Source organism: Salmo salar, chromosome 02 (genome assembly GCF_965601325.2).
Source record: "Salmo salar chromosome 02, fSalSal1, whole genome shotgun sequence".
Taxonomy (NCBI): Eukaryota; Metazoa; Chordata; class Actinopteri; order Salmoniformes; family Salmonidae; genus Salmo; species Salmo salar.
The window spans coordinates 37,726,650-37,741,099 of NC_138292.1; the positions used below are offsets into that span (position 1 = coordinate 37,726,650).

A 14,450-nucleotide genomic window follows, 5' to 3' on the forward strand; every position below is an offset into this window, starting at 1 on the left:
GTGTGTGTGTGTGTGTGTGTGTGTGTGTGTGTGTGTGTGTGTGTGTGTGTGTGTGTGTGTGTGTGTGTGTGTGTGTGTGTGTGTGTGTGTCTATCTCCTCTCATCTTCAATGGATGTGTATGCGTGTCCACTGCACATAGGTACGTGTGTGTGTGTGTGTGTGTACATGTCTATGTGTATTTATGTGCTTGTGTGCGGGCATGTATGTATTAACGTGCACGTCATTGCCTCCTCACCTGCATGGGGTCAGTGGACATGTGCATCGTGTGTGGGGGCCGGTCGGCGTGGTGCTGCTGCTGGCCAGCCGTGCTCTCCTGTTCGTAGATGGCGTCACGCTCCGCCTGGGCCAAGCTCAGGAAGCGGCGGATCATGGACAGGTTCTCCCACAGCGTACGGTTCTCCGGGCTGGGGTCCTCCTTCCAGCGCAGAAGCTCACACAGCCAGCCCTTTACCGAAAGGAAACAACAGAGAGGTTTAGCCTAACCCTCCACTTTAACTGCTGTACTCACACAGAAAGAAACCCTGACCAGGGGCGGAGAGTATACCCTTAGCTATAACTTTTAGCCCATACCTGTAACATGCCAATATAATACAATTATAAAGGCAGCAGAAGAACACATTCTGGGACCATTAGGTATGACAACATACACATGTATGTAGTATTCATAGTATGTAGCACAAAATGAAGGACCCATTTAACAGTTTACATGACACATTATACTCTAGCCCAGCAGAGGGCCATGAGAGATGGGACTGTGGGCTATAGAGAACTGTAGCTATACAATATGAATTTACACAGGGCATGTATCTGAGAAGCCACAGTCAAAGGCAGCTTGTGTGTGTGACTGTGTGGGTGCAGCTGAGCGGTACAGTACAGTAGATGGAGCTCTGTGATGAGGTCCTGTGACTCAGTTATACAGCGCTGGATGTGGAGGGAACTCAACTAGGCCATGTGAGGGCAGGGGGGTGATCACCATGACAGAACTGAAGCAGAGGGTGAGAGAAAATAGTGTGAGATGAAGAGTAGAGAACAAGGGAGCCAGAGAGGGAGAGAGAGAGAGAGAGAGAGAGAGAGAGAGAGAGAGAGAGAGAGAGAGAGAAGGAAGAGATAGAGAGAGAGAGAAGGGAAGAGAAACAGACAGAAAAATAGGGAATTTTAAATGACCGTGGCTAAAAGAGAGCTGTAACGGGTGAGAAGGCAGAAGGAGGGAGGGAGGGAAGGAGGGAAAGCAGCTTAATTTAGGGAGGGCGAGAATGTGAGTGTGTGTGTGAGAGAGAGAAAGAGAGAGAGGGAGTTAAAGAGGAGAGAAGGGAGAGCGACTGAAGCTGTTCAGCCGGTAGTCTGTCCTGGCAGCGTGACAGAGCAGTACTGTAATCTCCCAGCCAGAGTGCGGCAGCACCTTTCCTTTCCACAGGATTACACTGCGCTGGTCACACACACACAAACACACACAAACACATACGGGGCAGAGCCACGCCACCACACTGCATGCAAGAGATAACTCAGCATTTCTGTTGTCCCTTGTTCCAACTCCTCCCCTAAGCCACATCAAACCCAGGAGAGTTTTGGAGAAAGCCGGGAGCAAGGGAGGGAGAAAGAGGGGGACAGAACGAGAGAGACAGAACAAGAGAGAGAGAGAGAGAGAGACAGAACGAGAGAGACAGAACGGGGAGGAGAGAGAGAGAGAGAGAGACAGAACGAGAGAGACAGAACGAGAGAGAGAGAGAGAGAACCTAAAGACTGCGTGCCCACCTTGTTCTTCTGCCACGTTTATTGTTTCCTTTTTTAATTTGCATGCAGAGGGATTTGGACCGCGTTACCACTCTGATGTCTGTTGGTTTCCGCTGATTCGGTATTGAGGAACACCCCTCTTTTCGCACCCACATCCCACCCCGCTTATTCAGAAACAGAACTAAACCACACTACCAAGGCACGATGAAGTAATCCAACTCAAACACTCCCCAAACTAGCAGGATTAAACCCAAAGTGCTAAAGTCAGTCAAACAAAAGGCCAACATGAACCCCATAGTAAGTCCTCACATAAATTAACTAGCTAGTTAAAAATAACTACAGTAAAAACAAGAGGTACATTCTTAATATGTTGTCACTATGCTATTTATATTTTGCTGAAAACTCGTTGATAGAATGTTCTACGACTAAAGTAAAGGAAGTTTGACGCAGAGAAGTTTAAACTGGTAAAATTATCACAAAAGTGTAGCTAATGTCAAAATGGCAGCTTCCCTTAGTTGTTCTCACACAAGTGGACAGTCAGCGTTTTCCCTGGTGCTTTAAAGAGCTGAAGTTGTGTTTGTGTTTGTCTAATTGCATTGCTTCCACAGGCCTGGCAGAAGCATTGAGGGGAGAAAGAGAGGTGGGAGAGCTGGTCAGAGGAGGTGGCTCTTGGCTCTCTTGCCAGCAAACTCAGGGGGAAAAAAACTTGGTTTCGGTCAAAAAAACGTGATGTGAAAACTTCATTTGGAGTGAGGATTTCTGTCTAATAATCACAATGACAATGTGACGTGGTGGAAAAATCTAAAATGGTGTTCCAGCTTACTGTAATATCTATGACTTACCCATTGTTTCAACTTCTACTTGAAATTGTGCTGACTTTCAAAGCTTTAGATAGACTGTGCAGAAATGTATAAGCAGCATCAATTGGTGTAATAGTTATTAGGTTGGCTGCACAATGCATGTTGTGTTACTGTGTTGAAACAGGCACTTACAATAACAACCAAACATCTCTGTTGCTCTGTGTACCTCGTCCATATTGTTCATTTCCCCCCTAACAACAGTGTTTGGATACGCTGTACTTACACTGCTCACCAATTCCGAACTACCTCGAACTCTCTCAGAGTTAGTGAAGCGCTCTCTATAAATAAAAATTTATTATTCATAATGATTAGCATGGAGAATGGAGCAGTGAGGAGAGTGACCACCCTGCCTGTTTGTTCCTCCAATCTGACCGTCAGCACACGGGCTGAGGGGGTGAAGAGGTGCAGAATGACAGAGTAGTAAACTCCTCAGCAGCTCAGCCCAGCAGAGCTCCCATTGTATAGCACAGTATAAATAGCAACCAGGCACTCTGATTTATTTCGCTCCCAACACAATGGCTGAATTCATGCGCAAGATTCACCCAACTATGCAGCGGCACACCGTACCATGTTTGTGTGTGTCTGCAGCAGTCACAAGCTGCCAATGAGAGCATAGGCATGCTCTGTCAGGGAACAGCCCGGTATTCACGCCCACCCCTCTTCCCTTCACCTCCCACCCCTCTTCCCTTCACCTCCCTCCCTTCTCCCTCCACAACATGGATGCACATTACTGCATCAATAAACAACACCCTGCTGTGAAACCCTGTATGGAAAAGACAGAGATAGAGAGGGCTGTCTCTACAGTCACACGGCAGGGCCGACACCTATCTCTAATCTCATTTGGTCATTATCGGCCCCATCAGTCCACCACCGAAAAATAAGCCGGCAGATGTCGACCAACTCTGATTCTCTTTTTGTTAGGTGGGGGGGGGTGGGGGGGGATTATAACACAATTAAATTGAATATGGTGCTTTATACAATAATTGTCTACTCTGAAACAAAAGCACATTTGACCTTGTAGAAGCAAAAAAAAAAAAAACTGTGACAGTTGGGAGAAATAGATTGCGATCCATTGTTGTGGCTGGACTTGTGGAACTTGTCAGAGGAGGGATTAGGAGCCAGCCAGACTCACATCTCTGTCCGAGAGGGCGAGAGAAATGAAAAGTAGGAGAGACAAAGCATTATTGTCTTTCCCTCCTTAAACCTGGCATAGTGCCCAGCTCCACTAGCAGACAATGCTATGCAGATAAATGCAGCTGATAACACGGTATGTTCAAACCTGTTTCTCCTCTGCAAGAGCGTCACCTTAGAGCGCGTTCCCCCCACACAGTTACCAGCACTGGGTTGTAAATACGGCGCCATGCCCATCTGTTGATGGGAAATGCCGACCTGCTTGATGCTCGGCATATGTGAATCTCCTGCAACAATAAGCAAAACTTTACTGTGGAAAACCGACCCAATGTTTTGTGTGTGTGAGGAAATCTTAATATGCAAATAAGGCAGGTCCGAGCGCCTATTCAAATAGTCTTTGGCGTGGAGAGAGGAGAGGGGTGGGAACAAGGAGGAAATGGGGTCGAGGCCCTTAATTGAACTCAACCATTCTTCCCCCGGGAGAATTGGAGGTCTAGCTACCATGTGGCCTTCCTGAAAAATACTACATTCACAGTGCTGACTAGAGTTGGGATTCCTTCTACCTGTCTCACTCATTCCATAATAAAACAATGAGTAAAGATTTTGAAGCAAATAAGTAGAGTAAGTAGTACAAATAAGTCAAATCAAATAGTATTTGTCACATGCGCCGAGTTTAAAAATAATAACAAAATAAAATAGTAACACAAGGAATAAAATACACAAGAATGGAGCTATATACAGGAAGTAGCAGTACCAGATCACTGTGGAGGAAGTAGCAGTACCAGATCACCGTGGAGCTATATACAGGAAGTAGCAGTACCAGATCACTGTGGAGCTATATACAGGAAGTAGCAGTACCAGATCAATGTGGAGCTATATACAGGAAGTAGCAGTACCAGATCAATGTGGAGCTATATACAGGAAGTAGCAGTACCAGATCAATGTGCAGAGGTACGAGGTATTTGAGATAGATATGTACATGAAGGCAGGGTAAAGTGACTCGGCATCAGGATAGATAATAATAAGGTATTTGAGGTAGATATGTACATGAAGGCAGGGTAAAGTGACTAGTCATCAGGATAGATAATAATAAGGTATTTGAGGTAGATATGTACATGAAGGCAGGGTAAAGTCACTAGACATCAGGATAGATAATAATAAGATATTTAAGGTAGATATGTACATGAAAGCAGGGTAAAGTGACTAGGCATCAGGATAGATAATAATAAGATATTTGAGGTAAATATGTACATGAAAGCAGGGTAAAGTGACTAGGCATCAGGATAGATAATAATAACACTAAAATAAAGAACAGAGTAGCTGTCACGTTCGTCGTAGGAAGGAGACCAAGGTGCAGCGTGCGTATCGTTCCACATCTTTTATTTTAATGTGAAACTTAGCAAAACAAACAATAAACTATAAACAAAACACAAACCGTGACGACAGAGGTGCAACATGCACTAACTCAAAATAATCTCCCACAAACACAGGTGGGAAAAACAACTACTTAAATATGATCCCCAATTAGAGACAATGATGACCAGCTGCCTCTAATTGGGGATCATATAAAAATCCAAACATATAAAAAAGAAACTAGAACCAAAACAACATAGAAAATGTAAACTAGACAAAACCCCCAGTCACGCCCTGACCTACTCTACTATAGAAAAATACGAGCTCTCTATGGTCAAGACGTGACAGTACCCCCCCCCCCCCCCCAAAGGTGCAGACTCTGGCCGCAAAACCTGAAACCAAAAGGGAGGGTTGGGGGGGGGTTTCTAGTGTTGGTGGCGGCTCAGGTGCAGGACGAAGAACCTTCTCATCCCGCGGATCCTCCCGCATCGGAGGTGGTTCTGGTGCGGGACAAAGAACCCTCTCATCCTGCGGATCAGCCAGCGTAGGAGTCGGCTCTGGCAGTGCATTTGCCATACCAGGCGGTGATGCAGCCAGTCGGTGATCAGGCCTTCCACCGTCGTGTTGTCAGAAAACTTGATGATGGTGTTGGAGTCGTGCGTACCCATGCAGTCATGGGTGAACAGGGAGTACAGGAGGGGACTAAGCAGGTACACCTGAGGATCCCCCGTATTGAGGGTCAGCGTGGCAGAGGTGTTGTTGCCTACCCTCATCACCTGGGGCCAGCCCATCAGGAAGTCCAGGATCCAGTTGCAGAGGGAAGGGTTGGTGATGAGCTTGTATGGGACTATGGTGTTGAACGTTGAGCTGTAGTCTGTTAACAGCATTCTCACATAGTTATTTCCCCACTTGTCCAGGTGGGAGAGGGCAGTGTGAAGTGCAATTGAGATTGCATCCTCTGTGGACCTTTTGGGGTAGTATGTGAATTGGAGTGGGTGTAGGGTGTCTGGGATGATGGTGTTGATGTGTGTCATGACTAGCCTTTCAAAGCACTTCATAACTACAGATGTGAGTGCGACAGGACAATCGCCATTTAGGCAGGTTACCTTGGAGCTCTTGGGAAAAGGGACAATGGTGGTCAGTTTGAAACATGTTGGGATTACAGATTGGGACAAGGAGAGATTACAAATGTCAGTGAAGACACTTGCCAGCTGGTCTGCACATTCTTTGAGAATGTGCCCTGGTATTCTGTCTGGCCCGGCGGCCTTGTGATTGTTAACCTGTTTAAATGTTTTTCTCACATCGGCCACGGAGAGCGAGATCGCACAGTCATCCGGAAAAACAGAAACTTTCACGCAAGGCACAGTGTTATATTCCTCGAAGCGAGGATAAAAGGCATTTAGCTTGTTTGGGAGTTCTGCATCGCTGGGCAACTCACGGCTGTGTTTCCTTTTGCAATCCGTTATCATCTGCAAGCCCTGCCACATACAACGAGCATCGGAGCCGGTGTAATAGGATTCCACCTTCCTCCTATATTGTCCTTTTGCATGTTTGATGTCTCATCGGAGGTCGTAGCGAGCTTTCTTTCATGCGTCCATGTCCGTGTCCCGTTTCTTGTAAGCGGTAGCTCTAGTCCAGCAGGTAATGCCTGTTTTTTTCGTTGGACATGTTCTTATAGTAACTGTGGGGATGACATTGTCTACAGTGCCTTCGGAAAGTATTCAGACCTCTTGACTTTTTCCACATTTTGTTACATTACAGCCTTATTCTAAAATGGAATTCTAAAAATCCTCAGCAATCTACACACAATACCCCATAATGACAAAGCAAAAACAGGTTTTTAGACATTTTTGCAAATGTATAATTTTTACAAAACAGAAATACCTTATTTACATAAGTATTCAGATCCTTTGCTATAAGACTCGAAATTGAGCTCAGGTGCATCCTGTTTCCATTGATTATCCCTGAAATGTTTCTACAACTTTATTGGAGTCCACCTGTGGTAAATTCATTTAATTGGACATGATTTGTAAAGGCACACACGTGTCTATATAAGGTCCCACAGTTGACAGTGTATGTCAGAGCAAAAACCAAGCCGTGAGATTGAAGAAATTGTCCGTAGAGATCCAAGATAGGATTGTGTCGAGGCACAGATCTGGGGAAGGGTATCAAAAAAATGCTGCAGCATTGAAGGTCCCCAAGAACACCCTGGGCTTCCTAGAGCTGGTCGCCCGGCCAAACTGAGCAGTCGGGTGAGAAGGGCCTTGGTCAAGGAGGTGACCAAGAACCTGATGGTCACTCTGACAGAGCTCTAGAGTTCCTCTGTGGAGCTGGGATAACCTTCCAGAAGGACAACCATGTCTGCAGCACTCCACCAATCAGGCTTTTATGGTAGAGTGGCCAGACAGAAGCCACTCCTCAGTAAAAGGCACATGACAGACCGCTTGGAGTTTGCCAAAAGGCACCTAAAGGACTCTCAGACCATGAGAAACAAGATTATCTGGTCTGATGAAACCAAGATTGAACTCTTTGGCCTGAATGCTAAGCTTCACGTCTGGAGGAAACCTGGCACCATCCCTACGGTGAAGCATGGTGGTGGCATCATCATGCAGTGGGGATGTTTTTCCAGAGGCAGGGACTGGGAAACTAGTCAGAATCGAGGCAAAGATGAATGGAGCAAAGTATAGAGAGATCGTTGGTGAAAATCTGCCCCAGACCGCTGAGGAAAGTTCACCTTCCTACAGGACAATGACCCTAAGCACATAAGGCAGTAACGTAATAAAATGTGAAAAACATCCAAGGGACCTGAATACTTTCCGAAGGCACTGTATGCACTTATTGATGAAGGCCGTGACTGTTGTGGTAAACTCCTCAATGTAAGTATACAGCTATTATGTTTTGTAATTGTTTTCAGGATTCACCTGAAGTAATTGGTAACACAAGTAGAGTGAACCGTGAAAGAGCTCATGCAGATGTCTATGTGCACCACTGCATTATTTCCACTTGATAGAGCTCAGGTCCTGGGCTTTACTCACTGATCCTGCAGGGGATTGTTCTGCACATGGTAATACATGGTAATACTCTTGACTGCTCATAACTCAACCATCTGACTCCCTGCAATAGAACTCATTGGACTGGGGCCTGACTGTCCACGAGCATTTGTGCCGTAGAACGAATCTATCAATTAACACTCTTTAGAAACAACAAATTAAAAGTGATGATTTGTTTTGAAGGATTTGTACACAAAACAATCCAGTCAAATTGTGACTCCTTAGTAGGAAATATATTGCTCAACAGAATACAATGTCATCTTTAAATCTCTTATTTTGGACATTTATACAGAGTTTAACCTGTAGCTACATAAAAACATGCATTAATGTCTTGTCAAAGTGGAATTTCTTCCAATCAGTTGCCAGATTGGTTACCTAACCCCTTTTGCAGGAGTGTCAAGAGTAGAGTATGCATACATACCCACATCTGCTCAATCTGAAACAAACAAGGCAACCTGTTTCCCTGCATTCGTTTTCAAATTGCAACATGGAAAGTCTTGACCGACACATTTCAGACCCGCAGTGGAAGATATATGATGTCAAAGACACCAACTGGGAAACATGTGATATCAGCGTTTACTGAGTGAAAGGTCATGCCCTCTCGCATCACAATGCGCCAGTTGTCAACAATAGCAGACTCGAAAATCTCCATTGCACATATGCTGCGGAGTGAAAGCATGATTGTGCTGGAAATGTTCTCTTTCTCAGCATTTACTCTCAGAACAATGGCAATTGGTTCATCGTCACAGAATGTCGCAGTTGCAGTATGAATTCCTAAAACGGGAACACTTAGAACTGGGACAGAATGACCAGAGCAGGTCAATAAAATGTAAAAACCCTCAAATACAGAACTTGACACATCTGTGCTCTGCTCTGCCAGGCTACAAAATGACAAAACAAATCACTATGTTGTATGCCGGGTCTCTTTGTCAAACATTAGGAGGCATGTTCAGTTGACTGTGGAAAAAATGTATCAAGCTATTCCGGTTTTGATAACTATTAAACACAGAGAGAGAGTCCAGTAAAATCTCTTCAACATTATAGTATCCCTCTGTTTACATCTTCGATGGAGTCTACAACAGTACTGAGGCAGCTACAGAAACAGGAGAACAAGTAAGAGAGTGAATGAATGCACAAAGGACCACCAACTCACAAAAGAGGAAGAGAGAAGAAGAACGTTTCAGAGCTAAACAGCATCTGAATATGGAACACACCAATCACCTACGAGGAGTGTGATTCCATCAATTATAAGCACTTGATTGAGATTTAATTCAAAGCTGGAGTTTAATTGCTAATATCAGAGCATAATTAAGCTGATAAATCATGGCTGATCTTAGTGAATTATGGATTAAAATAGCAGAAAACCTGCAAATTGTGTATGTCAGCTAACAGCTAAAGCCACATCTGTAATTGGTCTACAAGTCTGCTTTCAGATGGAAGGGACTGTTACATTTGTTCAAATCTCCAAATAGGGTCTCAATGAATGATATGTATGAGATGGGAGGACGTCTTAACCCTCTGTATGAAATGAGAACCGGTGTGGAAAGTCATAGCTATACAGTGTGAGAAGTCTACTTTGTGGCATCATGTGCGTAGTAAGAGAGAGGAGAGAGACAGGGTCTGGAGAGAGGAGAGAGACAGGCTCTGAAGAGAAACAAGTAGAAGGAGAGAGAGAGAGAGAGAGAGAGAGAGAGAGAGAAATAGAAAGCAGGAGTACACAAGCACTCGAATAGGTCCTAATGTCTCCCCAAGCAATTCCCCTCTCTCTCTCCCTCTCTCTCTTCGCTCTCCCCCTATCTCTCTCTCTCTCTCTCTCTCTCTCTCATCTCTCTCACACACACACACACACAGACTAACACATCCCCACACTGCATCTGCCGGAGCTAGTGGCTGTAGTTAAATTGAAATATTTCCCGGCGTGTGTCAGAAGCATGCAGAATGGTAATTATGACAGATCTGATTAGGCGGGCCGAGTCGGGCGGCTCCGGGCTGCAGGTGCGACCTTGTGCATTCCTGCGTGTGTAAATAAAATTAATTACAAGCGTGGGGGCGCGCGGCGCGTGACATCGGTGCGCACGGGGGTGACTCCCACAGGGGGCACCCTAATGGAATATTTTCCCCGAGTCTAATAATACAGTTGGTATTGACTTGAGGTAATTAGGGGGATCATTAAAGCGCTTTTCCCGGCGTATTTGCCTGCCTGATCAGATTAGCCAGAATGGGCCTCAGAACAAGCCCTGTGTGGTCTGTCAGAGGAGATAGTGGGAAAGGGCTGGAGCTGGAGCGAGGCTCTCCCTACATTGTTAGCCTAGCCTGGGAAGGAGAAGCAACGGGGGCGTGGAGGGTGAGAGCTGCCTCAGACTTGGGACAGCGGGGGGCAAATGTCGGGGAGTGGAATGTGGGGATGGAGGTAGGTACAGTAGGTGTGGTGGAGGTGGGCAAAAGGGTAGAGAGAGAGAGAGTGTGTGTGTGTGTGTGTGTGTGTGTGTGTGTGTGTGTGTGTGTGTGTGTGTGTGTGTGTGTGTGTGTGTGTGTGTGTGTGTGTGCGTGTGTGTGTGTGTGTGTGTGAGAGAGAGAGAGAGAGAGAGAGAGAGAGAGAGAGAGAGAGAGAGAGAGAGAGACAGTAGAGAGGTATGTGCATGCTCAGTGGGGGGGGGGGTTAGAGGTGGTTGATGAACTGAGAGGCAGTGGGTTAGATGCTGGTGGGGATTCCTCTGTCCATTAAACAATTACAAAAATGCTCATTTCAGAGGGAGGAGAAGGAACTGCCTTTTGCGAGATAATTCATACACTAAATTAATTATTCAGACATCTGGGTCTCCGGTTCAAGAAATGGTCTCTTTAATAATATAGAGGATCTGCCACCGTTTCCCCGGCAACCTAATAACCAAGCAACCGGATAAATAAATAAATCAATTAATAAACAGTCATGGCCTTTATTTCCCTTTTGGTGATGCTCTCTCATTTCTAATCTGCCTCAGCTTCGCAGGGAGACAATCTGGAGTCTGTAAACAAACAATGGAGATATTCTGTTGGCCGTTGCACCACAAAAACAGTTTCCCAAGTGAAACTTTGGGAGGTGGTTTATAACTTCACTCTGGATCAGCCCTATAACCGCACCTCAGTCATATTATCCATGAAGGAAAAACACTCAAGTTATAAACCCCTCACATTTTTTATCTTTAGGGTCATGACTCATGGTGTAGGTGGTCATGCCCAGTTTCTCCCTAGGCTCTTCCTGCTTCAGAAGATCAGATATTATTCAATTCTGTCAAAGCAGTGAGTCTACGTTCCAAATGTCATCTCCCGTAACATCTGCCCCTTAGACTCAGCAGAGAGAGGAACCCAACATTTCTGGTGAGAATTGATTGACAGGTTTGGTAGGATGGGAGGGATCCATGCATGAGTATTAAGGAGGTGGTTGGGCCATATGAGTGGGATGGATGTACAGCGTTCAAGCTGTCCCAGTCAAAAACAACAACACAGATTCCACTAACCCAGGATATGAATCATTTCAGAAATTATAGGCAGGGGGGGGGCAAGTCCAGTAATTCCACCACCCTCCTCCTCCCCTCTCTCCACCTTTCCACTCCAGACCAGCTAGGCAGTCAGTGTCCCTCCCCCCCCGGAGAGCTCCGTGCCAGGCGGGCGCAGGGTGACAGATGGCACACACCAGCCCCCCCTGCACCAACCCCCTGCCTCCCCCCCTCACCCCTGGTGGCGCAGCGGCGGACCAGATCAGTGCCATTCTGTCTCATTAGAGCCTGGCTAATTAGCGTAGCCTCTTCCAGGGGAGAGAGAGAACGAGTGACAGAGAGAGAGAGGGAGAGAGAGATAGGCGCTTGGTGGTGGCGTTTCTTGTTTGTATTCCACTGGTCACTCTGTGTGTGTGTGTGTTGGGGGGTATGAGAGCTAGCCCTGTGGCGCAGGGGCTCCCGGATCGCTTGTTGTGTGACAGCAGGGACTCTGATACAGACAATCACAGCTCCCTCTCAGGATGTGTGTCAGGCAGTTTAGACACCAAAGCCATGTCAGTGGCTCCCCACGGCTAGCCTCCCACCGCTAGCCTCCCATCGCTAGCTTCCGCTCCTTTAGCAGCCAACAACATACAGCTAGCTTAACACCCTCTCTGTTAGCCTAGCCAATACGGATAGCCTCCGTTTCACTAGCTAAAACAGATAGCTAGCTAGCTACCACCTCCACCGGTGCAGCTTTGTTAGCAGTGACAAGGGCTCTCATCAAAATCTAGCATCCATCTCTTCGAACGCTATAACTAAAGGGGCGTCTCCTAATGCTAGCTGCGGATTCTGGCGGCATTGTCTCCTGTAGCTGGCTTCAAACCAATAGGCTACATCATCAACAAACACTACCTCAATACTATAGTTACCCTCTAACAACCTGCTCAAACTAGTATACAGTACATCTCTCACAGCTGAATGTTGGCTCAACTTTGAATTCGATAAGAATTAAATTTGATAAAAATGAAATATGAAGGGTTATTGGATTCTATCATAATGTAATGTATAGCTGTACAAATCAATCAAAATAGGCTGTAGTCTCAAGATATACTGTAGGCTGCATGACTGAACTTGATGTCAACCAGCTGCGGAATGGAGATTTTCAATTGTACTTACTCACTGCACCGAAAATGTTGAGGTTAAAAAGGTGATTGAAATGCTACTGTGAATATGAGAGAGAGACCTACCAGTTAAAGACTGGCAGAACGAGAGGTCTGCTGTGGTTACGAGCCCTGAGAGGGGACGGGATGGCTGTCTTCCAAACCCCATCCCCCACGCAACACACACACACACACACACACACACACACACACACACACACACACACACACACACACACACACATACACACACACACACACACACACACACACACACACACACACACACACACACACACACACACACACACACACACAGTGTAAGCCAATCTCTAAACTCCTGCTTAGAGCTCTCCCACTCAGGGGACCACCACTGCTCCCACCCTCTCCCATTCCACAGCCCCCTGCTCCCCTTCTCAGATCTCCTCCCCTCTTCTCCCCGCTCCTCCTTTCCCCTCCTCTCCTCGTTCTATCTATCTTTCACAGGGGCAGGACTAGACGAGACAAACACACACACAGACACACACAATAGCTGCCTGAGCCAAGCTCTCCTGTCCTCCAACCCCCCAACATTCGCCAGCTCTTTCAGGGTGGTGGGTTACATACATGCGAGCGTGCGTGCGACCACCGAGAATTCCTGCAATGTGCCGGGGTGGCAGTGGGCAGAGGAGGCACGGCACACCAATCAGACACGCATGTGCCAGCCTCCGTATCGAGACTGAGCCTCCCCCGCCCCCAAACCCCTGTTCCTCCTGCCAGTCTGCACCCCAATGGATGGACCCTTCCTCCACCCCCACCCACCACCACCATCCACCACCACCAGCTCCTCACTCCCTCGCCCTCCAACCCTAGCACCAGCAGCCCCCACTGGGCTAAAGTGCAGAGCCTGGGCCTGGGTCTCTGGTTCTGAGTCTGGGCCTGGTGCGGAGTGGAGCCGCCACTGCCCCCGGTGGTGGTGTGGGCCTGGGCCGGGAGGGGCACCAGCTGCCCGGGGAGCGCCCATTACGAGATGGAGCCAGAGATAAGTGCTCTCCCAGGCCCCCTTTCACAGGCATAATTAGCACACTTCTTATCTGCTGCTCAATTCACATTCACACCCTCCGCCTCCATCACCATGAATGGTGGAGAGGGAGACGAGAGAGAAGATAGAGAGTGAGGGAGAGAGAGAGAGGGAGAGAGAGAGAGAGAGGGAGAGAGAGAGAGAGGGGGGGGGAGAGGGGAAAGACAGTAGAAACCTGTTCACTCACAAATGATAATCTGAGAAAAGATATTTTTTCTCCCCCTCTTCTCTCCTCTCTTCCAAAAAGTCTTTGAACTCCTGAACAAAAACAATGGTTTGTGCATCAAACTGCAATTTGCTAAAACAAAGGTATCTGGCCCTATAATCATCGCAATCAGCGGAAAAAAAACAACCTCCACAGATATTTCCAGATAATTTGGCCCCTGTTTAATCTATTCTCTTTTTCTTCATCAAGTAACAATTGTGGAAACATTTTCAACTGTGCTCCACCGATATATGAAACCTTTAATAATAACGGCTTGCTCCGCATTTCTTTAATTAGTTTTAATAAGAGTTAAACTGATGGTAATTTTGCTCACACAAGCCGGTATTCAACGAGTGGGTTGTTCCCTGGGCGAGATAACAGGCTCCGCTTTAGCTGAGAGTCATTCAGAGCACAGCTAATATAAACAGGTTTGTTTTGTGT

The 14,450-nt window shown here is 46.6% G+C and overlaps 1 protein-coding gene across 8 annotated transcripts in view; it reads right to left on the reverse strand.

The window, feature by feature from the left end:
• LOC106582030 (DNA-binding protein SATB1) overlaps window positions 1-14,450 on the reverse strand; it is a 59,827-nt gene that overhangs the window by 4,198 nt on the left and 41,179 nt on the right. For all 8 annotated transcript variants that reach the window (XM_082962593.1, XM_082962594.1, XM_082962601.1 and 5 more), the window contains exon 12: window positions 237-446. In XM_082962593.1, the coding sequence (XP_082818719.1) occupies window positions 237-446 (210 nt within the window). The remainder of the gene's footprint in view (window positions 1-236; window positions 447-14,450) is intronic.